The sequence below is a fragment of the Tubulanus polymorphus genome, chromosome 1 (genome assembly GCF_964204645.1).
Source record: "Tubulanus polymorphus chromosome 1, tnTubPoly1.2, whole genome shotgun sequence".
NCBI lineage: Eukaryota > Metazoa > Nemertea > Palaeonemertea > Tubulaniformes > Tubulanidae > Tubulanus > Tubulanus polymorphus.
In genome coordinates, this window is record NC_134025.1 from 28723478 (window position 1) to 28751317 (window position 27840).

Here is a 27840-nt window from a genome sequence, read left to right on the forward strand (position 1 = left end):
AACCCAAATTCAGCGAACTGCCACAAGATAAAACAACAAAAATCATAATGACATAATCAATGGACCAGTTGATCTGAATGTTTATATCGACGGAGTTGATCCTTCTCATTGTCGTGAGAAACGGATCCTCCCAACAGAGAATAAACCTTACCTTACAGTTGAAGTGATGTCGTAAGCATGTCATATCCTGCAGTATAACAACCCATCTGTATAGTACTGTCGCCGACGACAACAGTCCTGATCGCAGGAGTTAGCAGCAACAGGTGTCGGGTAATGCCTTATCAATATGACAGATGGAGTATGTGAGGTTGTTGGGATTCGGATTCGTTCACCGACTGCGGAGTCACACCCGCCCCTGAGAAGCTGGGAAATGAAATCGATGGAGAAAGTGTGCGTAATGGAAATATTGGCGGGTCTTTATCCACAGCTTAGATTTGACAATCCATCGGGGTCGCCCAGAAGCGAATCTGAAGAGTCAAGTCTTGTTGAATTAATTTCTGGACTTAGCCCAACAAAATCAGTTTCAAATGTTCTTGCATATCGAAAGTTGATTAACGGATAAACCACAACGTATCACACGTAGATTAATGTAAAAACGATAAACTGTTAATCCAAAGTTATTTTATGTATATACTATAGACATTGGATTAACAGATTATCGTTTTTACAATAATCTACAGCTCTTATACGAGCCCCTGTGATATAAACGGTAAAATTGTTGATTAATTTTCATATGGAAACAGCGAACAAAAGAAGTTTTGTCGGAGGCTTCCCCTGTCACGAAAGCACTACAATCCAAACATTGAATACCAATTCCTTCACCAAACATTGAGTACTTTTCCATCGATCGAGAGACGGCGCTTTGGGAGATTTTACTCGCCTGAATTCGCTTTTTTTAAAGAATTTTCGCATCTCATTCCTTCCACAATTTGGTGACCGCTGTGGAACTTTTAATTAGGTAAAACATATCTATTTATTTCAGAAAAGTTTGTATTTATCGTAAGAATTTTCTAAATTCTAACGAAACATTGTCATTGATGAAAAGTGCGTGAAAAGCTTCCAATTCAATTAAAACTTTATTGTTCGAAATACGAACAAGTTGCGTTTCACCCCATAATGGGGAAATTCTCCAATAATACTGTCAGGGCTATATTTCCTGTTTGACATTAAAGCTAAAAACATAAAAACATGTTCATTTTGCAGCAGGAATTATGCTAAGTCAAGAGCATATTCTTGCTCTCTATGAAATATAGACCTTTCTTTTTAGGTTTAAGTATTTTCAAACGAGTTCAAGTTGACCATATTTAGATAACATGGTCGTGGAAGCCTAGAATAGATATATCCTGAAATAATGCATTATACTGATTAAACGAGATCTTTTATCGGCAGGTCGCATGATTGTTGATGATGGCTACGAACAACTCGAAAAGAATTTGTTACGTCGGGGGTTTGGCCGAGGAGGTCGACGAGAAGGTGCTTCACGCGGCGTTCATTCCGTTTGGAGACGTCACCGATATTCAAATACCACTCGATTACGAGACTGAGAAACACCGAGGATTCGCGTTCGTCGAGTTCGAGTTACCCGAGGACGCCGCTGCTGCTATCGATAATATGAACCAGAGCGAACTGTTCGGACGAACGATTCGCGTGAATATCGCGCGACCGCAGAGAATAAAAGAAGGTTCAACGCGAGCCGTGTGGTCGGAGGATACGTGGTTACAGGAGCACTCCGGAGCCACCCTAAATACCGATAATAAAACGACGAACGACGATGATTCGGAGAACGCCGACACTAAACGCGCCTCGGACGCCGAGACGAAAACCGACGAACCGGTCGCTAAGCGACCGCGCGGCGGTAACACGCAGGTTTATCTCGATATTAAGATCGGCACGAAATCAGCCGGTCGGATTATCATCGAGCTTCGTCCGGACGTCGTCCCGAAAACCGCCGAGAACTTCCGTTGTTTGTGCACGCACGATAAAGGCTTCGGTTTTAAAGGCAGTTCGTTTCATCGCGTGATTCCTCAGTTCATGTGTCAGGGCGGAGATTTCACCAATCATAACGGCACCGGCGGTAAATCGATCTACGGTCGCAAGTTCGAAGACGAGAACTTCGTTCTGAAACACACCGGACCCGGTACGCTTTCGATGGCGAATTCCGGGCCGAATTCGAACGGTTCGCAGTTTTTTATTACGACGGAGAAAACCGATTGGTTGGACGATAAACACGTCGTGTTCGGGCGAGTTATCGAAGGAATGAATATCGTTCGCGAAATGGAACGACAAGGAACTAAATCCGGGAAACCGATGATGAAAATTAAAATCATCGATTGCGGTGAATTGCAGTAAAAAAACGTTTTTTATCTAATTGAATAAAGCATTTAATAAGAGACGATTACTTCATTTCAAGTTTTTTGGGATCTCTTGTTTTTGGTTTACCATCCTGCGTCATCACTTATGAGTAGCACAAAATTCTATGTGGATATCGTGAAGTTTGTTTCAATGTTTGGTACTAACAGCACAGGGGTAACGAGATAGAGGATAATTTACCCATGGACCACGTGGTTTACCACAGCCTTATGAAATGGAAAGTTGGCTCACCTTCCGCAGAATAATCGTTCATAATGACTGTGATGAACTGGAATCACTGGTCATTCGGCCTTATTTGTTCTTGTTTGGAAATTCAACTACTTTCCTGATCCTGACAAGTCGCAGATTCCGCAATTTATCCTTACTATAACTATCTTATCATTTTGTCTCTCAGTAATTCTATGTACTGTTTTACAGTTTGTTCTCTACTCTTCCATGTAAAAGATGATCCTATACTCATCATAAATTCACTTGTCCAATATAAGAATTTAATGGCACTTGTACCCCGCAATCTTTTCCTGGTAAATAGATTGTAAGAAGTGACCGAGTGGTACCGGGCTACAGATTGATACGGCATTCGAGGCATGTCCTAGGATGTACGTAAAGGATTTACTTTCTTCAGTGGAAGCTGAATGATGTCAAGTGGATAAGTTCCTTTAGAAGCATCTGAACTGAACAATGATCCCGCAATATTAACATTCAACACCTTGCCTTCAATTTTACAAATACTGTTATTTATTTTACATTTTTCACAATTTTTTTATCAAGTTCATACAATCGCCCTCTTCAAATTCTACTGCAAGTTGTTAAATAAAGAAATTCATATAAGAAACCCCATTAAGTATAAAACACTTCGTCAAAATTGTATATAAATAGCAAGGATTCAAAAATGTCAAACGAACAAACACTTCATTCGTGTGTAATCAATTATACATACAGTTTACATCCTACAAAAAGGAGTAGATGAAAAAGCCATGCAAAAAATTCATAACTTTTGGCAAAACAACATTAACTGATACAATAACGACATACTGGTTATATGTACTTGAACGTTCATTGTTATGACTATACCGGTAATACATATGTACATCAGAATAAAAAGAATTTTTTTAGAAGCGAGAAAAGGACATCAAGATAGTCGGAGGTCATCAAATCAATAGTTGGATGTATATATTTCCAAATTATATCGTCAAGAATGCTAACGCAAAAGAGGACGCATGCTGCGCTAAAAAGTTTACGTATTCAACACTTGTTTCACCAACAACTGTTCTGTTATATGTCAAGATTGGCCCAAGTTGTACTTAAAATCAAATAGCGTAATCTTTTTCATTCAGTTGAAATAGTTACATAATACGAAATGAAGAATGAATAATAATGGCCGCAATGAAAAATCCTGAAGTGAGTCTGATCTTATGTAGTATACACAATGGAAGACAGGAGACAGTCACTATTTCAAGATCTATATATTCAAAGTGGCAAAATCAATGTTAAAGCATGCAACATGAAAATACTATTGGATTCGCCATTACTGCTCGGAGTTGATAACAAATATCAAATGGTTAACTAAAGCAATGAACAACTATTCTATCAATGAAAATCAATTATCACTAACTTCACACTTACAATAGCGATCAAAGCAATCTCTGTTCATTGCATGGAATGTCGTTTTCATGTCTTTTTTTCAGCAAAACGTCTTAAAACTGCTATACAAAACACACGTTTTAGTAGTAATCAAGAACAGATGCAAGGATCAAGAAATCTGTACATATGTTTTTCATACTTCTTATCGAAAAAACGAAATACCGTTAAGAAAAATTCGAAAAAAACCATCTAGAAAAGTGAAGAAATATGAAAAATTACATATGTACAATAATAATATTGCCTTTCTTATTGGTATAATGCCATCTGATATTTCCAACGTGAATGCTAAGTAATAATATTGTATATTATAGAAAGACTTAGAATTGTATTTTACATCATTACAAGTTAATTGTTGGAATCATTAATAAACTTTATTTCTTTTTGCCAAATGTAGAAACTGATACACGTTCACCAGGAGAACCGGAACTAGCAGAAGAACTCGATTCATCTTGTAACAATGCCTGACAACGTTCAGCAAAATTCATTTCGATTGTTTCATCGTTGTCGTTATCATCTTTCTCCTTTAACGATTGCACTACATCGTCTTTCGAGACACCCTTCGTCCGAGATTTAGGAGGAATGATCCTAGTTGGTCGACGGGGAACAGCTTTAAGCGGAGTTCCGCTGTCTAATGACATACTTCTATCAGAACGACTTAATATCTTAGTTTTCGAAGGAGCCCAGAGTTTTGTGTCTTTTATTTCTTTCGGTTTATTAGTAGCACCTATTGACAGTTTAACCGACTGATTGAGTCCCGTTGCTTTGGAATCGTTGGAAGATGTTTTAGCAGGCGATGTTGGAGAGTTTTTCTTATTTCTGTTACCAGCAGTAGGAATTCGACTAGACTCACCATGACCTTTGAAGGTAGACAATGTTCTCCCTTTAGCGGAGTCTTTGGCACTATTAGAACGATATATGGGAGCCGTACGTAATTCTGTTTCTCCCGGAGAAACTAAATGAGCAGGTCCACTAGCTCGGCGACGAGTATGATCATACTTTGCTTGCACGCCCAATTTTACTTTAGCTCGCTCGATAGAACGGTTCGGTGACCGGTGTTCAGGAGATGATGGACTGCTAGGAGTCAGTACAGTACGTACAGAAGTGGGTGACGATTCACCAGTACGATTCACTGGTTTATCCAGCGAACGAGATTTCAAACTAGCAGATCGTTTTATTGGCGAGGTAGGTTTTATCTCTAGCGATCGACTTTTCTCGTTCGTTCTCGATGCCTGATCAGGAGACCGTAAATTAACCGCATCAGTTCTACCAATAGGTTCAGGTAATTTGGATTTATGTTCGGGAGACTTCGTAGACCCAGAACTTTTAGCTGTAACAGTTTTTTTCGTTGAAGAGATTGGAACCCTGAGACGAGTTTCACCAGATATTGAACCACGATGCGGTGAAGTTGTCCGTGATGAATCGGGAGAGATTTCCACCTCTTTCATGACGATTTCCTCTTCGGGAATGTTATCGGTTTGAGAGAGATATTTCTCGGCAGACGGAGAGAGCAGAGACGATTCGTGAAATCTGACATGATGAGAATGATGCGAATGACCATCTGGTGAAGTTAAAATCGAAGGTGGATCTTTTTTCTCGGGTAGACTAAGTTGTTTACTCAAAGCTGGTTTTTCGCGCGGAATTACTTTTCGAACTTTTTCGGAATGGCGTCTATCCAATTTTGACCCTTCTACGGAAAGACTGGGTGTCTTAGTTTCTATAACTGATGTTGAAGCGATAGGTTGTATTTCGGTGTTTTTTACTGGTGGCTGAACTACGACTGTAGGTTCAATCACATTAACATGACCTCGTTCGACATTCTCTTTGCCGGTGCTATCATCATTTTCCTTATTCGTCGGATAGAATTTCAGGAAGTCAAAATGTGACAACGCCTCTTTTTCTTCTTCTTCGAAACGGATATATGTTTTTTCATCTACAGTTGGACGACTATGAATGGCATGACGAATTACATTGAAAATCCCTAAAATGATAATAAATTATTCCAATATTGATTAAGGATAAAAAAGATCAATCAAAGAAATATCCATTAAGACATGATTCTTACTGAAACAAAGGGAAATCAGGGAATTTGGATTTTTGGTGTCTTGTCGTTCTTGCTGTTTATGAGTTGCACAAGAAAACTCCTGAGGAAAAACAGCCCCCACAGGGGATATCTTATAATTCAATCAGGGAATTTTCGGTCAAGGGTCAGGGATGATCTGGGAAATATTAGGGAAATTCAGATCTATAAGAACCCTGTCGTAAAGCTATATGAATGTACCTTTCTTTCCCTTTGCACCTCTTTTGTTGGGTCTTTTCTTGGGCATTTCGTCGACTGCGATATCAAGAGTTACTTCACCGCTTCCTTCTTCTTCATCGCTGCGATCATCAATCAATGAGTCGAGTATCTCCGCTCGGATCTGTGAAAGATAAATCATCCACGAATTCTAAAAACAGATACCAACCAGAAGATCAAGACATTAATTTCTGTCACCGGAAGAATGATTATAAATAGTCGAATGTAATTGGACCATATCCCCGTCATCTGATATATCGCGCTTAATCTTGACTAATGCACTAAAGCGTAGTGCAGCAGCACTATTTTTGATAAATTCAATAAATGTTGTCGGAGAAATATTTCTGTGTATTTGCCGGTTGTGGCCACTTGAAGAAAATTAAAACTATGGTTGGATTCCGTGCAGTACATAACGCTTGACCCGTTAGCCGTAACTATGGAAACCATTTGTGCCGATTGTATGAACTAGCGATTGAACTAGTCAACCCCTGATATCAAGCACCATATCTGAATGTATCATTCTACTCTTGATTATCCTTTTCTTACAATGATAATTATCTCAAAAATTTGTACCAATTTTATTAAGACGACACAAGATTGAAAAATAAATGTTACACATATTTGTGTGAAAATTCATAAGAGCAAAAACAGTAAAAATCTCATCTGTTGAAATGTCATTCCATGCGATCTACCACACTGCCAACCATGGAGGTAACAGAATTTATATAAGGATTATGCCAATTATAGATGATTATTGATTAATGTACATTATTCAACCTGCGCATATATTCGAGAATAAGTCGCACATTCTAACCCATTTTAAACGTTTCAGTAAGGCTTGTTATTACCCGCACCAGCACCAGAGTTTATTTGTTATCTAACGCAGACTACTTGATTGCCGTCTTTTGAGTGTGTGTGTGTTGAATGATAGTTTATGTATCTCTATTATCAGTGAGAAATCCATTCTACACCTTTCCTCTATCATCTTCATAAATACAGACGCAATAATACAAGGGTCTCTCATATGTTACATTACCCGTATCCTAAAGAAATATTTTCATGAAAGTATATTATTTCAAAATTAAACCTTTTGCATTTATCTTTTGTTGAATAAAAATTGCGCTTTCAACCCAAGATTACTCATACAAGATAATGATTAATAGACAGAACATTTTTAATGAATATATCATGCTATCTATAATTGATACCTGACTAAACAATTACACAATTGATTTGCAGAGCTTCTCACGAATGTAAATTCAATAGGAGAAAATCCATCATCATCGTCATCCTCATCATGACGAAATCGAAAAGATTCCTGCCTTAATGATCCAGCAACAAGTCCGCATAGATGACTGCACAGATGCTATCAGCTACTGTCAATACTAATGGTATTTAATTGCACTACAACATTTCGATTAGATATAATCTTTCCTACAAATAGCGTTCCATCAATTATTAATCCTCTTATTATCAAAAGCAAATTCTAATTTCTGTTGAACCGCCGTGGCTCATCCAGCGCCGACATCCTAGCAATTTGAACTGTTGTACTGTGTATGCCTGCCTGCGCTGGCATATATGCACGCAACTGCTGTATGTAGTAGTGGGAACACTGCAACAACAGCAGGGCTGCAATAAAATCTGATCAATATTCATTAACTCTTCACCTACAAACTCACATTTTCAATTCCAATATCTCAATAAACACCTGCTCGTAATCCGTATAAAACAATATGCTTCAGCAGCTCGCGCGCGCTCGGGAGTAGAGAATTCAGCTCGCATAGACCCCCTAATCATCCATACGCTTCACTTTTAACACCCCGTACCGGATACAACTAACAACCATATTAATCCAATCATCATCAATCATTTTGAGACTCTATCAGATTACTATCTCCCGCAACATAAATAGAAACCATTTAACGGTTTTAACTTTCTCAGTCGAGATATGAAAGATAAATTTCAATTTTTCTTTCTCTATATGAAATATTATCGAAGTTCAAAGCGGTCAAATAATCAATAATTAATGTACGTATTATCAAGGTTACCGGATGATTAATATCCTGATTTGCCTGACATTTCGCGAAAAACTGTTGCTGAAGATACAAAATTAGAAAACAATAAATCATAGACCCTGTCCCCGGATAAGAGGGCCGATCACGTTGGTAGGGATTATTACTGTTTTCACATGGTGGCTTTTATCGGCAAAATGTTTGCTTATAATCAGTAGCACAGTTTACCCAGAAACCGATCAATGAAATTAATCAATCAATCAATAAATAAATTCTCAAATTCATTACGCGCCAATTGCGCCAATTCCAACGGGAAAAATAGCAGTCTTATATCACCTGATGTCAAATTCATTACTTCAAAGAAACTAGAAGTTTGTTTTCCACACATGTCGATCAAATTTCCCGAAATCTGTCGAAAATATTTCCCCCAGATACCCCGATTCAGTCTGAGCTTATTTAAAAACAAACCCATCCGCATATTCCTCATGCCACGGGCTTGTTTTCTATAATACAAGACCCAGTCTCCTCTAAACAGGGAATATAAATCTTTGAACAAGTTTCAGATCTCAAAGAATGCATCGACCAAACCGAGTTACATAAACCATGAAACTTCCGATGATCCAGGCACCCGATGTCTGGGGAATAATAATTTGTAATGCACGGCCACACATTCTACACGTCATCAAACCTGATTCTATTAACCATTAAAACTACTTCAAATTCATTCGCTCAATACTGATGACGCCAATCTAAATTCTAGAGATACTATTTCTGGACGACTGGTGCTGCATGTGTGCGGTAAATAGATTCATATAAAAATTTCCGAGGCAGGCTCGTAATGTTTTATCGCTTAGTCGAGGACATGTCAGTGCATCCATGACAACCTCATCTCATTCTCATAAACTGCTTTAAAGCGGTAATATCGTCATTTGCATATAAAATTCCGCTGATTCATTCCATGCAAGAGTAATTTGTTGCATGAAGCTGAACGCATTACTTAGTTTCGCTCACAATGGAAATATTAAACTTAGACTCAGTCATCAAATAGGTATGACTCTTTACATGAACTAATCTTAAACTAATCATAGAATGATACAAATACAGTAGACTACTCCTTACTCGACACTGGTCAACTCAGCAAACTTCACAAGTCCCAGGGGCAGGTCCAGGGGGTCTTACAAGACCTAAATAAGGAGTAAAAGTGAGCTGGCAGGATGTCCTTTTCTTATCAATTTACCCTAAAAATATTTGCGAAAACCCTCAGATCTTGCCCTCCAATCCACCCCTGAGTCTGATTTTTAGTAAATTCTAATAGGAACGACCTGCTATTTTCACTGATTCTCAACTCAGTAAAATATTCACTGTCCTGACAGTACCGGGTAAGGCCGAGTTTACTGTATTCATTGACATTTACCTTGGCATCAGTCACGTCTAATTCTGCGGATAATTCACCAGCCTCATCAACCTCCATAATATTCACGTTACCGGGCGAAAAATCTAATCCTAAATTTTCAACCTTCAACCAATCGAATTCATCAGTCGCGTCGAGTTCACCTTCATCAGTTTCCTCAGTGTGCGGTTGAATATCGTCGTCCATCCAGTGATATTTATCGGAGCACTCCGAATCCGAGTCCGGTATTCTCGTATCTAAAGGTAACCCGCCGCTTACAGAACTACAGCTCGATATCGATAGATTCGACAAGCGAAATTCCGGCCAAACGTTCTGAATACTTTCTTTAATTGATGTTTCGAGTTTGTTTTTCTCTCGGGTCGAGGTCGCATTCTCGACGACGTTCGATACGGGCGCGAGAAGCACTTTCAGATCGGGCACGTTTATATCGGTCTCGTCCAAACTATCGAGACTCGATAAACTTTTCTGCAAATGATCGACGGTTCTCGATAGATCGGCGATCTGTTTACTGATCTCTTCATCCTCGCCTCCTACTACACTACAGTTGGGCACCGAGCTCGTGCGCGAACCGAGGTGACGTCGTCGCGTCGCAGGCGTCGAATTCGCCGAGTTCGATTCGAGACTACGAGACGATTCGACTTTACACAAACTGTAGAAATCTTTGTTGAATATCGTCGAATTCAGATCGAGAACTTCTTCCCCGGTGGACGACAAAAACTGTTCGATATCTTCACAACTACGATCTAATAATTCGGTACTCGATTTATTGCCCGTATGACCCTCTAAACTCCACGACGATGGCCTCTTATTACCGACTAAATTCATGAATTCACCGTCGAAATTGTTCATATCAGAGAATACCGTTACAGGTTGTACGGCGAAATCTGTTGGATGGACTGAATTCACTGTCTGATCTTTTACAGCACGAAATGTATTCGAATCAGCAGTTTTTACGGTAGCATTTTTATCGCTTTTTCTGCCACCGCTCTTTACGATAAGACTAGGAATGTTCGTTACTTTTTGAGGAGTCGATTCCTTTTTTGTATCATTAGTTTTTTCCCGCGGTGTTTGCGTTTCCTTTTTAGGAGTTCGCGTTAAACTACTAGTACGAACGGGAACTTTAGGTTTCTGTTTAGGTTTCGTTTTCTCGAGGGATTTCGAAAAACTTTTAGAGTTACTTTCAACATCTTTCTCCTTGTTTAAAAGCCTTGATTTAATCGTAGGTTTCTTAGGCACAGGTGGTGCCTTTTTCTTTGGTCTTAAAATATTCTTATTGGACGGAGCTGTATTTTTTATGCACTCGTTGGTTGGCTTCACCTATGAATATAAAAAGTTTGTACCAGTATGTAAACAACATGCAAAGTTCAAAGTTGTAATGACTAAAGTAAATGTGATCAAAATTTACCTGCTTTGATGTAGAAAAATGTTTTTGATGCTGGAGTTCACTTTGTAATTGCACATTCAAATGTCGATTGACGTCTACTGATTGAGCGACCGAATCTATTATGCTTGAATTCTGCAAATATAAAAGTAAGTCATTCATTAATATCATCAGAATAGTACTGAAATCACATCAATGGTTCAATGGTCATACAAACCTGTTTAGAAAAACTGTAGATGGGCTGTTGACCGTTAGATTCCATGCTCGAGTTTGAAGATGAAACGCCATTGGAATCATCGGATTCTAGAGGTTTGTTAACAGTAGGAATAGTGGCATCGAGATAAGAGTCTAGTAAATCACTATCTGAATACGCTCGTTTCATGAAGTCGTCATTAAATTCCTGTGAAAGCGTGTAATACAATAAGGCTTCGCTTTGAACCAAATTCATACATTCTAAGTTTTCCGCATTTCGAAGAAACTGTCGCGGCCGTTTGTGTTTACACAACGAACAACAGATATTCGACTTATTCGAATCCGTTTCGCAATGCAACGAAACGTCGATGGAAGCCGATTTTTCCGAGTTGAGTTTGAATTTCGAATTTTCAACGATATTTCCCGGAAGCGATACGGTACTGCGATTTCTAGCGCTTCTCTGCGCGAGTAACTGACGCTCGAAATAACGGAGAATATCTTTAACGCTACCGATAGATGAACATTCGACGCTTGCATCTCTTCGCAGCGATTCTGAAACTGCGTCTTCAGCTCCGGTCTGAAGCTTTTCTACGGATTGGGGGCACTTCGTCGTATTCTGATCGTCGGGTTCATGAATCTCTTCGATTTTCAGGCACTTGCATTTTTCGCTGAGTTTATCGCTCGCCGAACTTTTAACGCCTTCCGAAAAACGTTCCAATATTTCCGGATTCACGTCGCTGGCCATCGTTGAGTAGCCGTCGTCTGCGCTACCCGACCGATCTAATTCTGAACCAGGCGACGAACAAGCGCTGCTATTGCTGCTCAGTTTCAGGACGCTTTTTGGCGTAATAAATTTAACTGGATCGGCGAGAACATGCATTTGTATAGTTTCGATCAACATTTTAGGCGGCGATAGTTCCTTTACGAAGTCTCCAGTACCGGACTGTGCGACTATATTAGTATTAGATTCAGCAGTATTCAGAGTCTCAGGCTTAGTTAATAACACGTTCTCTTCATGTTTAATACAAACGCTGTTCTCACTCGGTTTACTACACTCATTCTTATCACGTGATGTTGATGCAATTTTTATCGTTGGTTTCTTCATGAATTTCGAACAATTATTCATCAACCCTAATTTCGCCGGTAAAGTATTCGTTACGCTTTGTTTTTTCGTGAATTTCTTCTGCGATTTCGCCGGCGCGCAGTCTTTGTTATCGAGACTCCTAGTTTTCTTGTGCTGATTTTGGCTACATTGAATCAGTTCCAGGGAATTTGGTCGACATATATTTGACTGACTGTTCTTTTCTTCTATACTCACATCGATCGCATTGAACATCAGGTCATCGAGGCACGATTTGTGATCATTCGTTGAATTCCCGTACGGACAAGTTGCTATTCCGTGTGTATGTTTTTCATCTACTTTAGTAAAACTACCTCTAATGCTGCCTTTAGTTTTGTTAAAATGACTGTTAAACAGCTCTTGGAAACTGCTCAAACTCAGATTATCGTCGCTAGGAGTTTGCATCGAATCTAAGCCAGTTTCGAGGATATCGTTCAACGATACTGACGAACTAGTCGAACTGCACGCTCCCGATAAACCAGTACTGAGACTTCGAGTTTCATAATCGCTGCTATCGTCACTATCTTGAGCTTGATTTTCACCGCCACCGATGACTATAGGTAAACCATCGTTGTCGTTGATCGTAAACTTGATATCGAACGAGTCGCTGAGTTTTAATAATTCTCTACCCGGTGACGTTTCTCTGTGCTCGTGACTAGCTGTATTCGGATTGGGAATTAGCTGCACAGTCTCCGCGTTATCGATAGACGTACTACTAGTTCCATCGATATTCCACGATTCGGCATTTTTTCGTCCGCCGTAAATAATTTCATATTTAGCATCCTGCGCGTTGTTCTGTGGCGTGGTGGTTTCTTCGTTTTTACCGTGAATATGGTTGATGTTATTGAGTAATTTTTGTGACCACGGTTTCGAGTAGTTCGGACTTAGATTCGGACTCGGATCCAGTTTGTAGTGAGCACCAATTTGAGATGATGATAATATGATGGATGTTGATTCTGTTGGTGAATCTCCGACATTAGGAATAATGCTGCTGCCTGTTGTATTAATTTGAGGTTCTGTGAGATCTGTTTTTGCCGGCAAACGTTTTATTCTATCCCGTAGCCATGGCGGCGGTGAACTCATTGTTGGCATACACGGCGTATCAATATATGCCTGAAAGATTTATCAAAAAGATCTTTTCTGATGTATTTTCAGTGAATGATCTTGAATGATCCAACAATGTTGACATCATTTCAATGAAGGGATTTTGAAATATCTCAAAACTGTCAATAAACTTTGAATAACCGGTATCAACATTGTGGGATTATCTATAAGATTTTCTATTGATTTTTGTGTAGCAGGCGGACATTTTGAATGAAACTTACATTGTCGTTGAAGTTATCATCATTGGTTGGTGAGAAACAATGTTCATTCCCTGAGACGCTTGTTGGACTTTGAACAGACAACCTCTGTTTCAACAAGTTATTTCTGATTTGTTGATTTGAATACTGAAAAGAAGATACAAGCAAGATGTATATGATGAATCTGCTTTTGAATAAAGGTGAATAACTGTAATGAGTTGATATAGTCGACGTAAGGAGTACCTGAGATGGTGAAAGTGCATGTTGTGTAGTGTTATTACAAACAGGCCAGCTCATTCCCTGACTATGCGTAGTTGGTGACTGTAAGAAGCTATCTGGACTAATATAACGTCGATGTTGTAAATAGAAGTTCAGCTGTTGATTTTGCTGTTCTAAATCTGACACACGTTTTTGTAGTTTCAGACACTCTTCGCGAAGACCCTATATTCAAAAGAATATATTCAAAATCTTTCATATACAACAGATGCAATCCACCTCTACATAGAGCCTTCAGCGTGACAAGTGGGAGAAATACTGATATATCTCAGAAAGTGATTTTTTTTCAAGAACAATACATGTATATTCAAAATTTTTTATATACCAGGTAATCTGTCTCTCCGGAGAGATTTCAGCGTGAGAAATGGAAAAATACTGATAGACCTCATAAGGTAATTTCTTCATTCATATTTGAACATTCCATTCACAGTACATTCATACATACAGGCATATATAACAGTGTGTACGGATATGATCTTTTTATCTATCTGAATAAATAGTTTCACATATCGCTACCTTTTGTGTTAATAATGCTTGAACAACCTGGTTCGCGATCTCGCCCAGTGATTTTTCATACTGCATTCGCTGTTGTTCATTTTCCAGAACCAACTGTGAATTTTCAGCCTCTAAATTTTTCAGACGTGCCATCAATATGGAATGCCTTTCTTCTTCGGCATTTCTTTCATTCACCTTCAAATATAAATATACATGTGTATGTGTTGTTTTTCTTACTCGTTGTTCATTCCAGAGGCAAAAAATGAAAAAAAAAATTTCTCAAATAACTCGTACTGTATGCAGGTAAATACCAGGCCAAATCTTGGGGGTCATTTTAGAGCGCTTCATTAGTGAAAGAAGACACGTATTTCCAAAAATGTTATGCACATTAACATCGTATTGAGAAGTGTTGATAGGGAAGGGCAGTTGAATAGTTTGATTGCCATACGTTCGGCAGGTTAGACACCTCTCAAGGGTCTAGGACTACGTGATACGCACCTGCGTTTCAAGTTTTCCAACTTCATTCATTAACAGCATGTTTTCCTGTTCTAAGTTACAGATTTGACTTTGGTAACGTTGAAGTTGTTCCTATAAAAACAAATGTCATCGCGCGGTGAGAAGAGATTATTCATACGATCAATAAATTCATATGAAATCCAGATGAAATTAGGCTAAAAACGTGGTTCAATAATCACAATCGACAGATTTCATCGAACGCCTGATAACGTAGATGGAAAGGTCTCTAGCTTTATTTCAGAATGTACTCATTCATGCCGTTCTACTTTAATGACGTACAAAAAGTCATATTAATCATTGATAAAACACTATCTTCGTGTTGTAATGATAATACATAGAGAATCTCACAAAGTCTGAAAAGGTTTAGTTTAGCTAGTAGTTTAATTCATCATTTAATTCATATACATATATTTACTATTGTATTATATATAACTACCCCTACCATGCTCCTCTTTTATCTGTTTAGATTGTAACTATTTCTACGTTAATTCTTCCCTTAGTTTCCTAGTTTAGTCTCTTGTTCTGGATTAAACATATATTTCATAATTTCTATTGTAACTCAGTATTCCTGAAGATAACTATTAGAATATAGTTAAAACGTTGGATAAACTACTAGCTCGAGGATATATTTTCAGACTTTATATCATTTTTTCATTATCAATATCATTGTGAGATATTTATCATTCTCTCATTAAACGTTCGATCACCCGAGACGATGTTCACCACCGAGTGACACATTTTATTGATGACGAAAGCGACCGATTTCTTATTAATGAACTTTTTAATGGCCATCGTTACCTCGTAAGTGAATGTCAGATTGGCTTTCTCTTGACGAATCTGATCGAGTTTGTTTTTATACTGTAGCATATTCTGGACGACGTCTTCCATTCTAAAATTACAGCACGAAAAATGTCTCCAGTGAACGAAAAATCTATGTCAATAAAAATCGTACCGTTCAAACAAAATGTTATTGAAACAGGTCGGATCTCGAGTTTCCAATAAAAACTCATTCAGCAATTACACAATGATATTCCAATGAGAGTTTTCGCTATATGCTGGTGGTATACTTAGTTTTGTGAATGAATGGGTGCAATAAAAATATAATTCGAAATCTGTGTACATGACCCGGATACAAAAATATCATTATTATATTCGCTATGAAACTGTTAAAATAGCTACGCATCTATCAAGGCCTTGATAAACAAGGTTTATCACCTCCCTTACTCAGACATGACCTTCGACTAATTGGCTAGATACGAAATCATCAACTCATTTTTTATCTTATTTTAGGTGAGGTTAATTCGAACCACTTAGTTTTTGATAGCAAATGATTAAAGCATACTTTTTAAATTCTCCTTCGAGAGCTTGTAAACGCGATTTACTGTTGTCACTTTCGACCATCATTTCCTGAAGCTTCGCTTCGGCTTCCATGCGTAATGCCTTCTCTTTCTGAAGGTCGGCCAGCAGAGCGTCCTTCTGTAAAACAGAATTTCAAACATACGTCCACTTAAAAAACCACATTCGTACATTTACATTACCAATCGAAACACGCATGACTCGTTTATATATCGAAAAAAGTTGAGTAATTAAAAAAACTTCGGTATCGGTAACTATCGGTAACTGCTCCTCGCTCGCGTAAAAACCACATGTTCTAAATACACATTCACCTCGGGGATTGAGTGGTTAAAAAAACAACGGTCGCAGAATCACGATCATCATTCCGTATAACCTGTAACTTAAAACTTAAGCCAATCTTTGGCGCCTTGTAAACCCTTATTAGAGATAACTGTAATAGACAAATATCTAAAACTGATGTATAATTTCTCTCAAACAAAGGAAACAAAAATGTGCGAGTTAATTGGAAGTTCGCCCTCGAATACAGGTATGCGGTAATCTGTTTGTTTATAAGTACTGCTATGATTCTGTAATTAATGAAAAGACTTCCATGAAAATAGAAGGCAATAAGTGCAGAATGCTGTTAGTGAAGATAAACTACAAGGTTCAATGAGGAATTCCACGAGACTCTTGGCATTATTCGCGTTCAAACATAACAGAAAAAGTGATCAGGACCTAATTCTCAGCGGAAATGAAGACAAAGACTTCCGATGATTTTTTTCTTCATTCTATGAAGTAGAGCGCATGATTCGTGGATTTGCAGAAAAAAAAACTTCATAAAGGATCGCCAGTTCGGATTATAAGCCTCGAATCAGAACCGCAGGGGTTCTCTGCAGGGGGTTTAAACTCATCAAGAATCACTGATTTATAACTAACAGTATTAATCCACCTTACTAAGTTGTTGTTCGCGAGTGTATTAAAAAAAACCTAGAACGAGTTGTTTTTAAAAGGCCTAGTCAACTGTTAAACTAGACTAGACGTAACACTATTTGTGTTTTTATGAACAGGAGATTGCTGGTTATTTTTTTTTCTTTAAAAGGATGTTGTACACTGACTCATATATCAGTTGTACCAAATTCACTTTTAAAAATACATAACTATTCAATGAAAATATTTGAAGTATTGCCCTAGACCTGAATATGAGCGCGAAATAAACCACAATTATAAAGCCACGTCGAACCATCCCAAACTCATTCATAAAATCAGAAAAAGAAATGTTAAACTTTCTAAGAATAGAGAACGCAATATTCCTCGATACGAGAAAAAACAAATTAAGTGTTTTTAGTGCGACGAACAGCGTTTTAAAGATTACACGAATGTCGGTTTTAAAAGAGAATACACCTCAATAAAGATAAGTCACTTACCACCGGTTTACCGATCTATCACGATAAGATGCTTATCGGTGAAAGAACCGCAGGAGTCTACGGAATTCTGTGAGATCAAAACTACTTGTTGATCCGGCAATCTATCGGTCGGTATTTTGATTGAATTAATCTATGAAGGTGTGCTATATTTTCACTACATCAAATAATTACAGCTCCTGATTTTTTCCAGAGAGGAAATTATTGCTTGTTATGCGTTTAGAGTATTTATATATAGTTTCATAGTTTATAAATACCAGCGGTGAGGCTAAAGGTTTTCTATATGTGACGAAATCTAGATCAATTGCCGGCAAAAATTGAAACATCAATTTCCCGGCAGCAGGCAGGCGCAGGGTGCAGCTCTGGTTAGTGATTGACTGCGCTATAATCCTACTTGTAAAATTTCATCATTTTGTGATCATTAATTCACAGCCAGCGCGACAGAAAATAAGTCCAAATTGAAACCCTAGTTAATCTCATGTTTATAGCGCTGTCCTAGATACATAGCTGATAAAATATGTTTAATAGAAATACAGCTTCGGGAATGAGTGGAATATTGAAACAATATTCATAGATAGAAATATTATGCATTCATATCGAAGCAATATCAATGCTTTGATTTTGCAGTTATCTCAATTTGCCGGACTTCATAGCCGTAATTCGGACATTTTGGACATGATAGCTCGAGGAATTATCCCGGAACTAATATGCGTGTACAATAATTACTATAAACAGATTATTGCTCGCATACAAATTGTGGCTTTTCTCTGAAACTGATTCACGATAGTATAGTATACAATATTCATCCCTGACCAGGAAATGTAGTTCAGGGATTTATAGTTTACTGAACAAATATTTCGTACAAAAGAGCTGCACCCACTAATTATTTCCATGGAAATGACCATTTGTAGCAGTCTCCATGTGACTGTATATGTGTGTGGTCTGTCCTTATATAGATATCGTATTCAAAATTAATGTCCATTTATTCACAACCTTAATAAGAATTTAGGTCAAGTATATTTTATACCCGACGTTTAAATTTTTCAGTTGAAACCTTATCATAACTTTCGAAGCCGAGTCCATACCTCTTTTTTCTTACTACCGGCATGCCAAGACAAGCGATTCTTTCTTTTGCGATCGAAATCCTTCCCGTCCATGATTTTAGACTTAATAAAACTCGCTAAGTGCGCGGTACGGCTCCACGCGGATCATAGATACCACCGGATAAATCTTCAGCTCGCCAGAAAACAGAATCCTGTTGTTATCAAACGCTAAGTAGCAAACCGGAGCCACATTCTGATCGTCTGTCTACCGCGGTAAGTGTCAGAGTAAATGTCTTCGGGTAAGAGTCTTTCATGCAAGCGCTATACCCATAGCCAAAAACAGAATTACTTAACCCAGTTATTTTTATATTTTCCAGTCTGCGAGGCACACTTCTGATTGTATAGTTCCATTCATGTTTGGAACAGATCGAACGTTAAACAAGAAATCTATTTTGAATAGCGGTGTTTGCAGTCGTCGAGTCGGCAGCAGAATTTCCATTCAGAGACTTCTTTTCCGTTCATTCGGCAACAATTTTTTCTCACCGCGTTAAAAATATGGAAGCTACGCGAACGAACGAGCGAGCGAGATATCAATCACCGACTGCGTGACTGCTCCGCTTTCATTCCCAGTCCTGACCTCATTCTCAACGAGCCTATATTTTATGAGCACATTTTTAATCGTGACCGAACCATGTGTGTGCGGTGCGATTAGTAAGAACACAGTACAAAAATCACTGTAAGCCACACTCATTCACCCGTTCATAGAAATAATAGCGAACAACATTGTCTGATATCAAGAGACATATTATTTCTCATTATCTATAAATGAAAGGTGCCCGAGGTCGACTTGAAAGAACCACCTTTTTAAACAAGCGAGCCACGATAAAAACGTACGTATAACGGCGACACGGGACATTTAAAAAATCGAAGCCAATAAATTACCGAACGAACGACGCGTTCATTTTTCAAAAGAATTTCAAGTGCAATAGATATACCTCGTAATGAATAACAAACTGTCACAGTTTAACCGAGAAATAGCCACTTAACGAAGCCCTTACCTTACGAAACTTATTGAATTGTTTCATCATTTTGAAGAATCGCGCGACACAACAAACAAACTTTTAACTGCGCAAGTACGGCTCTTCAAATAGAACAATCAAACTACTCTCACTCCTCGCCGATAATAGATCCACAACGCAGCATTACGAGTGACTGGCGAACGAGTAGACTCCTCCTCACAGAGCGGTGCAACTCGCACTCGCAATGCAGCATCGTTCAGCATCTCTCCCTCCGAGCGATGCATTCCACCGGATCATCGCTGAATCGCGAAAATAGTTCAACAGGAATCTGTAGATCGAGCAGCCCTGAAGGAGCTGCATGGTGGTTACAGCGATTCCTCCAGATGAATCAGTGGCCAAACGTCACTTCGTGCGAATCAGGACAAGGGTGACAATTTACTCGCACAATTTATAATCAGATTTCATTAGTCATCATCCGGACCCCGAACAAGATCCAGATCTTGGTGACATCATTCTTTTTAGACAAATACATAAATTATCTTAAATTTAATCCATTCAATATGATCTGACAGCGGTACACTCGACATATTCTCGAATGAATCCGAATCAATTCTAGCCGCGCGCGAGATGTTTGAGCAAAGGCTTCGCGAATGAAATGAGAATAGTTCGATAGTTTCGTCGAACGAATCCCGTCTATTCACGCGACGAGACGCCGGAAATAATCTTAAAAACAATCATCTCGGAAAAGACAAGGATTTTGCTAATGGAATTACGGAAATGAAAATTGAAAAGATTGATTTTTCTTTTTACAATTAACGGAAAACTACTTATTTTTCGCCGATTCTTTTACATCATCGAAAACATGATTCCAATTAGTTCGAACTTTTACAAACGTTCCAACGGAGAAGAACGTTCGGAATCGTAGCCAGCCGTTTGAGAATGAATTATATCCACCATCGGCTCCAGACAACTTAATGTTTTTGTGTTCGTTGGCACGTTTTCTGATAGAAGCACCACCTTATTGGAGCCAAGTATCAGATAGTGAGCGGGGATGAAGCCAACCGATAGCGCGGGTTATCACTTCAACAACTGATACCACAAGGTGTAAAATATTTTAATCCCGACAACAAGAAGGGTAGTTACTTTATTGGTTTTAGTGTGTACCTCCTGACAGTAAACACCTGTAATAGCTCCTCGTAGGTTTGTTGACTGACTTTACCCCAGTAAATATTCCACTCTCAAACCGTTCTCAACGTAAATATAAATACAACAGCTCTCTAATTCTCATTATAGAATTTTAATTGCCCGATTTTCTTTTTGACTGACATAAAATCATACTTGATGTCAAGTATTTTACGACTTCCTTAGAATGGGCCTTTGATCTTTTATCGCAAGAGCATTGTCGATTTTAAGTAAATAGTTCCATAATAAAAATTCTAAAAAAAACGAGTAGTACAAAGACAAAATCATTCATTCATAACATAAGCAAGTGAAAGAACCAGCTCTTCTAGAAGTGGGAAGAAAGAGTTCACTACTGGCGTCAACAACGTCTTCAAGACGCCGAGCATTTAACAAGATTCAAATACCACTCATAACCTAATAATCAATCTCAACAACTGAATATCAACAACAAGGGAGTCATCAATTCGGAGAATATTTCACAATTTTCATTAACTTCGAACTTCTAGGAATCCATACGATCAGACATTCGGTAATTATATTACAGGATTCTACAAGAGCACGCCAGAGCGATCATTGCATTACGTAATTCTCCCCCAGTGGATCCACATCGGTACTAACACTGAGAAACAGGCAATCTCTACCGACAATCTCAGCCCTACCTCGATACAGATACACAGGGTCTACCTGCGGTAATAAGATGAAAGGCAACAATAAATAAAAACATTATTATCATAATAACATTAACTGAGTGGATCTAATTATGAGATACGTAGGAAGCTAGTTTCAAGAAACCATCGGGGAGCGATGAGTTTTAATGTTAATAAGGATTTAACCACGGATTCTAAAACGAAGAATTTACTAAGGAGGTCGTTAATAAACGACCTTAGACTAATCATAAGCCTATACGGTAGTCCACGACATAGAAACAGAAATATCACCGGCCCACATTCGTTCGCGTGTTATCAAAGAAAACTGGAAATGAATTCAAATGTCGGACACGTTCTATATAAACTCATAACAATTACATAAATGAAATGAGCCTTTTTTGAATCAAAAAGCAATTTATAACCAACGGAATATAACAAATTTCAACTGGCCCGAACACACGATAAAACCACAAAATTGAGAAAAACATTCTCAGATAATACTATCACGCCAAATGGATCGATATCTTTAGAAGTATGTAAGTAAATGGAGAATATCCTTAGAAGAATTTCGCAAGATTTTGATATTGAAATTCAGGTCCGAACGTAACGCGAATAAATTCATTAACATCTAGTTGTGAAGATTGCTCGGTCCTTTGTGTCGCGTTAGTGATCATTTCAGTAATGTAGAGAACAAAGGCCATCAATACTGCACTGGATATTCACCATGACTGTCAAAGATTTATAGCCTTGAACCAGGACAAAGTAAGAGAAAAACAAAGACCTAATTCGTGTTATGGAGAGCTGAAATTACTGGATGGTATGCGAAATACCAGTGTGCAGATTTAAGGTGTGGATAGGGTGGACCGGTCCAACAATCCCTTCAAAGAATGAATGCCCCCTCCAAAAAGGAAAATTATTTCGAAATTTGTTAAGAATGAAAAATACATGCAGATCATTGAGATGTTTATATCAATCTGATCCAATTAGGCCCAAAGTTTCTTCAATATAGGAGACGAAACATTGAAAAGTCAGAAACGCCCCTTTTTGCCCAGAATCTAAAAAGAAACTTGCGGTGCTTACATGGCCAAATCCGCATTTTTCAGATAAAATGCCCACTTAAAAATTTCTGGTCCAATCTTCCAGAAAATCCTCAATATCTGAATTTCAAACAGTCGGATTTCAACTCAAATATCTTTCAACGTCAACAAAGAATTAAGAATTATGTTGTTATGCAATGATTACGTAAATCGTCCAAATGAACTCTAGATAAACCCGCGCGAGTAAGATGTGATTTACAGCTGCACCAAGGCACCCTCTTAACGATTAGCATTCCTCAGTGATAACTGTCCTTGATCTCCATTCATAAAAGTGCAACTGAAGGAGACACAGAGCGATGATGCTGTTTACATTTATCCATAAACCGATACCATACAAAAAACAGCATTAATCATTCTTGTCGTCTCTACTCGAGGTGCTGTTCATTTGCCCCGTAATTTTTACCTGGTCATTCGTTTCAATCAATTTTTGACAATCGATTAATCAAATTATTGATTAACGACTTACCGTATTTTTAAACATTTCACGATATCGAATATATCTAGAGTTACGTATAATATACGTATAATCTGTGATCTTATACAGCGTTATATGTAGAGTCTACTACTGAACTGTGTAAGGACTTTAAAGAAGGCTAATTATAAAACCATTAATGATAATACGGTTGGGAAGATATGAAGTTATACGCGTAAACAAATATTCAGCGCAATATTCACGTATTGAACCCGTGTAAATTTATTCAATTAACAACATTAATATATAGACATAATCATAATCACAAAACTAATCCAATAATCCTGTAGTTCTGTCTATGAAATATACTGACCTCAGACCGTAGGCCTAAGGGTATAAACACGATCAAAAGGAAATCCCTGCTATAGCGCAGAACGACTTCGAATATCTGTTTATAAATAACTTGATTCTAAATGTTTAGATACTGATTTAGAAGGAAATCCTACAAATCTGAGGAGTTTTTTTGCCTAAGGGGTGAATTGTAATTACAGTAACATAGGTAGAATGCTGTATGATGTGGAGCATTTCACTAATGACCAAAAAATGATCGAATTAGTCGAGAATCATAGATCTATATTATGGGAATATGACAGTTTTATGTGATAATTGATAGTATAGAATCTTGCTATGGCAGGTTTTAGGATGTGATCATAGCGTTCCGGTATTGTACTAGATAATTCTCTATAGACGTAATCAGGATGTAATTACTTATAAACAACTACTTCTGCACTTAATGTCTGAACCTAGAACCGGCAAATGAGAGCTTCCACCGTATCTATATAGCATCACATGATAAATAACAGGAGTATCTTGATCAAAGGTTCAGCCTATTTAATAGTCTTTGTTCAACACAGGGTCTATAAACTATTCCAGAAGGTCGCGATACCCTGGATGAGAATATAGATATGACTCCAGGATTAGTAATGACCATTATAATTGGTGTCACTTATACAGTCAACTGTTCTAGTGAAACCAGGTTTAGATCCAGGCCCCGCTCTCTTTTGGGTTGGTGCGATAGGTCTTGACATCTTTCTAACAAATCATTGATATTTCGCGTTTTATTGAGTGGTACAAGAGAGAGGATGTGGCACGAAGACTCGGACCAGTAAAACTCTAGTTTCTACTCCTAACACATTTTGAGAGCTGACATCCGAAACTAAGATCATTGAGTTTCGCTCAAGAGAGTCTTTCAAGATGCCAGATGCAAATCCAGTAGACGGCCAAGTACTGGCTACTTAAACAGAAAACTGTGAGATCGAAGAGACCACTTTACACATGCTGAATAACAGTTTAATGAGCTTGGGAAATTGCAGGTTGTATAGTCACTGATAATTCAACTCGTTCCATACAGTTTGATAGATGGTAATCAAACTCGCAGTTTTGCTGATACAGCATTAACCTTGATGAAAGTGTTCACTAAATACAGATTTTTCGGCGGACCAAGCATCAGCAGGACAAGTCTGAATTAGACTTAATTGATGTGAATTTGAATCCCATCGGTCTCTCTGAAGCTATTGCACTGCAGCTATGATATATCAATTAACATTACTTTTGAGATAATTACAGTACCATGTGTCCAATAATGGACTGACTGTCCAGTATTGACATCAAACTAAAACTAATGGCCAGAAAATCAGATACCAGAAAGCTAAACATGCTTAGTGATTTGTATATACAAAATTACATAATTCATATATGATCGCAACAACTATTTTTGACTGGCAGGAAAAAGCACAATCATGCTGTTATGATAGAAATGCGGGCGTGATGATAATTGCTACATCGTCAGTCTCAGCACAGATTGAGCTTACACATACAAACACTAATCAAACAACGTGACGACATCATTTTACCTGTTCATCAACTCCAACTATCTTTACAATACCCTTCTTAACACACCAGGCAAAAATGTACAGTAACAACAGTACAAAACCATAAACTAACATATACATTAGGACTTTTACTTGACCGTGATACCATTTAAAGCGGTGTTCATCTGGGAACAATGGAATAAACCGAGTATTATGTGCATCTTTGAGACGACGATGACGGCCATGATTAATCCTGGCCTCATCGTAGTGTCTGTAACTCGTGGCTACGCTACTCAGTAGTAACGTGGTTGCCAGTGGTTACAGCAGCGCGTGCTCCGTACTTATCCCGGCATAAACAACGTGACGAAATTGATTTTATATTATTCAGCGTCGGTGACGAAGAACTGCGCACAGCACACGGCGAACACTTTAAACAAAAGCCATTGAAACCTGTGTCAGCATCTGCTGCTAGATAACTTTTTCAAATAGATGCAGCTTCACACATTTTGTTCGGAGCTGTTTTAAAAATGTCTCCTACGGCTGCGAACAATAGAGGTATTATTGACAGAAACAATGGATTCAGTACTGACACAATGTAATGAACTCAGTTGCCTCTCATCTTCTTTCAATGTCTGAGTAAAAATTATTTCTCATTACTGAATACAATAAATGAAATTCTGTTTTTTTTGCTCATTGTTTGAACCCACAGTCGACACCTTGTGTTCATAGAGCACCGGGTTCGGTTGTATCTCGTAAAGGAAAACAAATTTTGAATTTCACCCGACCATCAAGCTATCCAACTATCAGGCCTATCACCTGTTTATACTTTGATTGCGGGTATCAAATTTAAACCCACTGTTTCGTTCCTAGCAGGTGCGGTGGGTTTGTAAGGGATACAAAATCAAATAATCAAATCATGAATCATAAATAGGAAAGACAATTCCCTAATTTTTAAAGATCAGAAGTTTTCATATTCCACGAATAAGCCGTACAGTTGCATTATATCGACGATTAGGAATTCTTGCACAAAACCATCGACCGTGTTTTAAACGATGCATGAAAATCGCTGATGGCAACTTTACCGATGATTTCTCAGAAAAAAAACTCACACCACCGATAACTAGACAGTACGGCTCTCCTAGAGATATCCGACCAGACTCACACGAGACTTCCGTGCAAATATCTCAAATTTCGCAGATCGAAATCTCGTTAATTTATTATTTCGGAAATCGGATACTGTTTCAGTGAGATTTCTTTCATCAATTTTATAAATGGAATGCCCGTGCGCGATAAGACAAATTCTTTCTACTTTAGAATTGAGGAATTCAAAGCCACTTGATTGATTCAATCTTTTTATCATTACTTCTAAATCCACATAGTACCTAATAGGTTTTCTCTGAACTCCGATAAGGCCTCATCGTCAATAACTGGCAATATTCTTAACACTACTAATGGATTTTTAAAGCCCACTTTCTCCGTGGCTGTTACATCTCAAATGAATGCCCCCTAGCATGCAAGGAAATCTTGTAAATCCTTTAAAAATAAACACGACTAAAATAGCAGCAAATGCTGTGTTAATTCTATATATCTTCAATCTGTTCTTTGACGCAACTTCCAAAGTGTAAAATTCTAATTCGCTGATCACGAAATTGCGATATACCTTCACTCACTTCCATCTGATCAATAATAAAGCTACAATCAACCAGTAGCAGGAAAAGCACTTTGCAATAAAAGAGCAACTTGAAATTTCCCCGGAGCTAAAACCTGAGCATTGCGTAATATAATATACAGTACTGGATGTGCCAGGCATATAGCTGCATATTCAGGATATTTGCTGTATGAATGAATATAGTCTTTATGTACATAAGATAAATCCTGAATGAAAAGGACAGATATTATATTTCGAATATATAGCCCTAATAATACATCGTTCAATGATTTACGTACCTTTCTCTTAGGAGTTTTGATTTCTGGCCTGTGGTCCAGCGCATTTCCTCCATCCCCGGAATGTCCATGAAACAACTGACCAAGCTTTCCAATGAAAGCCATTTGGTCATATCAGCATCTATACTAGGCTACCGTCATTGTTATAACATTCTGAAAAAGATGTTCTAATTTTTTTAGAAAATTGCTATTCAGACAGTATAGTTACAACTAAAAATATTTATCAATGAAGGATCTAGGCCTACCAGCTTTGACATTTTAATTAAAGTGCATTTGAAAACTGATCATCAATAAGTCTATATCCATCCGCGTCATCAATGCCCACTTATTGTGATTGAAACAATGTTCGCACGGGGATGAAGCACATTCAGTTAGGACTAATAAATAAAAATTACCAGAATTTTCAATAAAATACTGTAAATATTCTGCAACATCAAAACACCATTCAAGTTAACACTAATATAGTATAATATAATCCCATATCAATTGCTTAGCTCAAAAATGTGCTCATGTGCACATATACAGATAAACTACTTAGATGTCAGTTAGTTTGTAAATGACATTAGATCTTTCGCAATAGCCCCACTCAGTCACCGCCTATGGTGTCCCCACTCTCTTCAATTAATTGGAATAGACGGTTAATTACTTATTAGATACACAGTGACACGTGGCGTGGACACTGACCACTTGATTATGCAACATACCTGAATCTTTCTGACACGTGCATATAATTGTCTTATTCAAATCACCATCCCCCTGAGCTGTGGAAGTTATGATGACTTGAAGAGTTTCAGTAGCGATGAGGAGGCAGGGCTGGCCTTTTGTTATATCATTCTACGGTGGCCGGTAATGACTAAACAG

The 27840-nt window shown here is 38.0% G+C and overlaps 2 protein-coding genes across 2 annotated transcripts; one reads left to right on the forward strand and one right to left on the reverse strand.

The window, feature by feature from the left end:
* Positions 1-850: 850 nt before the first annotated feature.
* LOC141899376 (peptidyl-prolyl cis-trans isomerase E-like) lies at positions 851-2374 on the forward strand. The gene is made up of 2 exons (XM_074785637.1): positions 851-958; positions 1390-2374. Exon 2 carries the CDS (start codon positions 1405-1407, stop codon positions 2347-2349), a length of 945 nt encoding a protein of 314 aa, XP_074641738.1. The 5' UTR covers positions 851-958; positions 1390-1404; the 3' UTR covers positions 2350-2374.
* Positions 2375-3142: 768 nt separating this feature from the next.
* Positions 3143-27741, reverse strand: LOC141915274 (uncharacterized). The gene is made up of 13 exons (XM_074806753.1): positions 27684-27741; positions 26983-27132; positions 16351-16484; positions 15807-15897; positions 14991-15080; positions 14514-14687; positions 13965-14162; positions 13746-13868; positions 11326-13533; positions 11133-11243; positions 9731-11044; positions 6290-6428; positions 3143-5989 (listed from the first exon to the last, which is right to left on the reverse strand). Exons 2-13 carry the CDS (start codon positions 27082-27084, stop codon positions 4383-4385), a joined length of 6291 nt encoding a protein of 2096 aa, XP_074662854.1. The 5' UTR covers positions 27085-27132; positions 27684-27741; the 3' UTR covers positions 3143-4382.
* Positions 27742-27840: the final 99 nt, after the last annotated feature.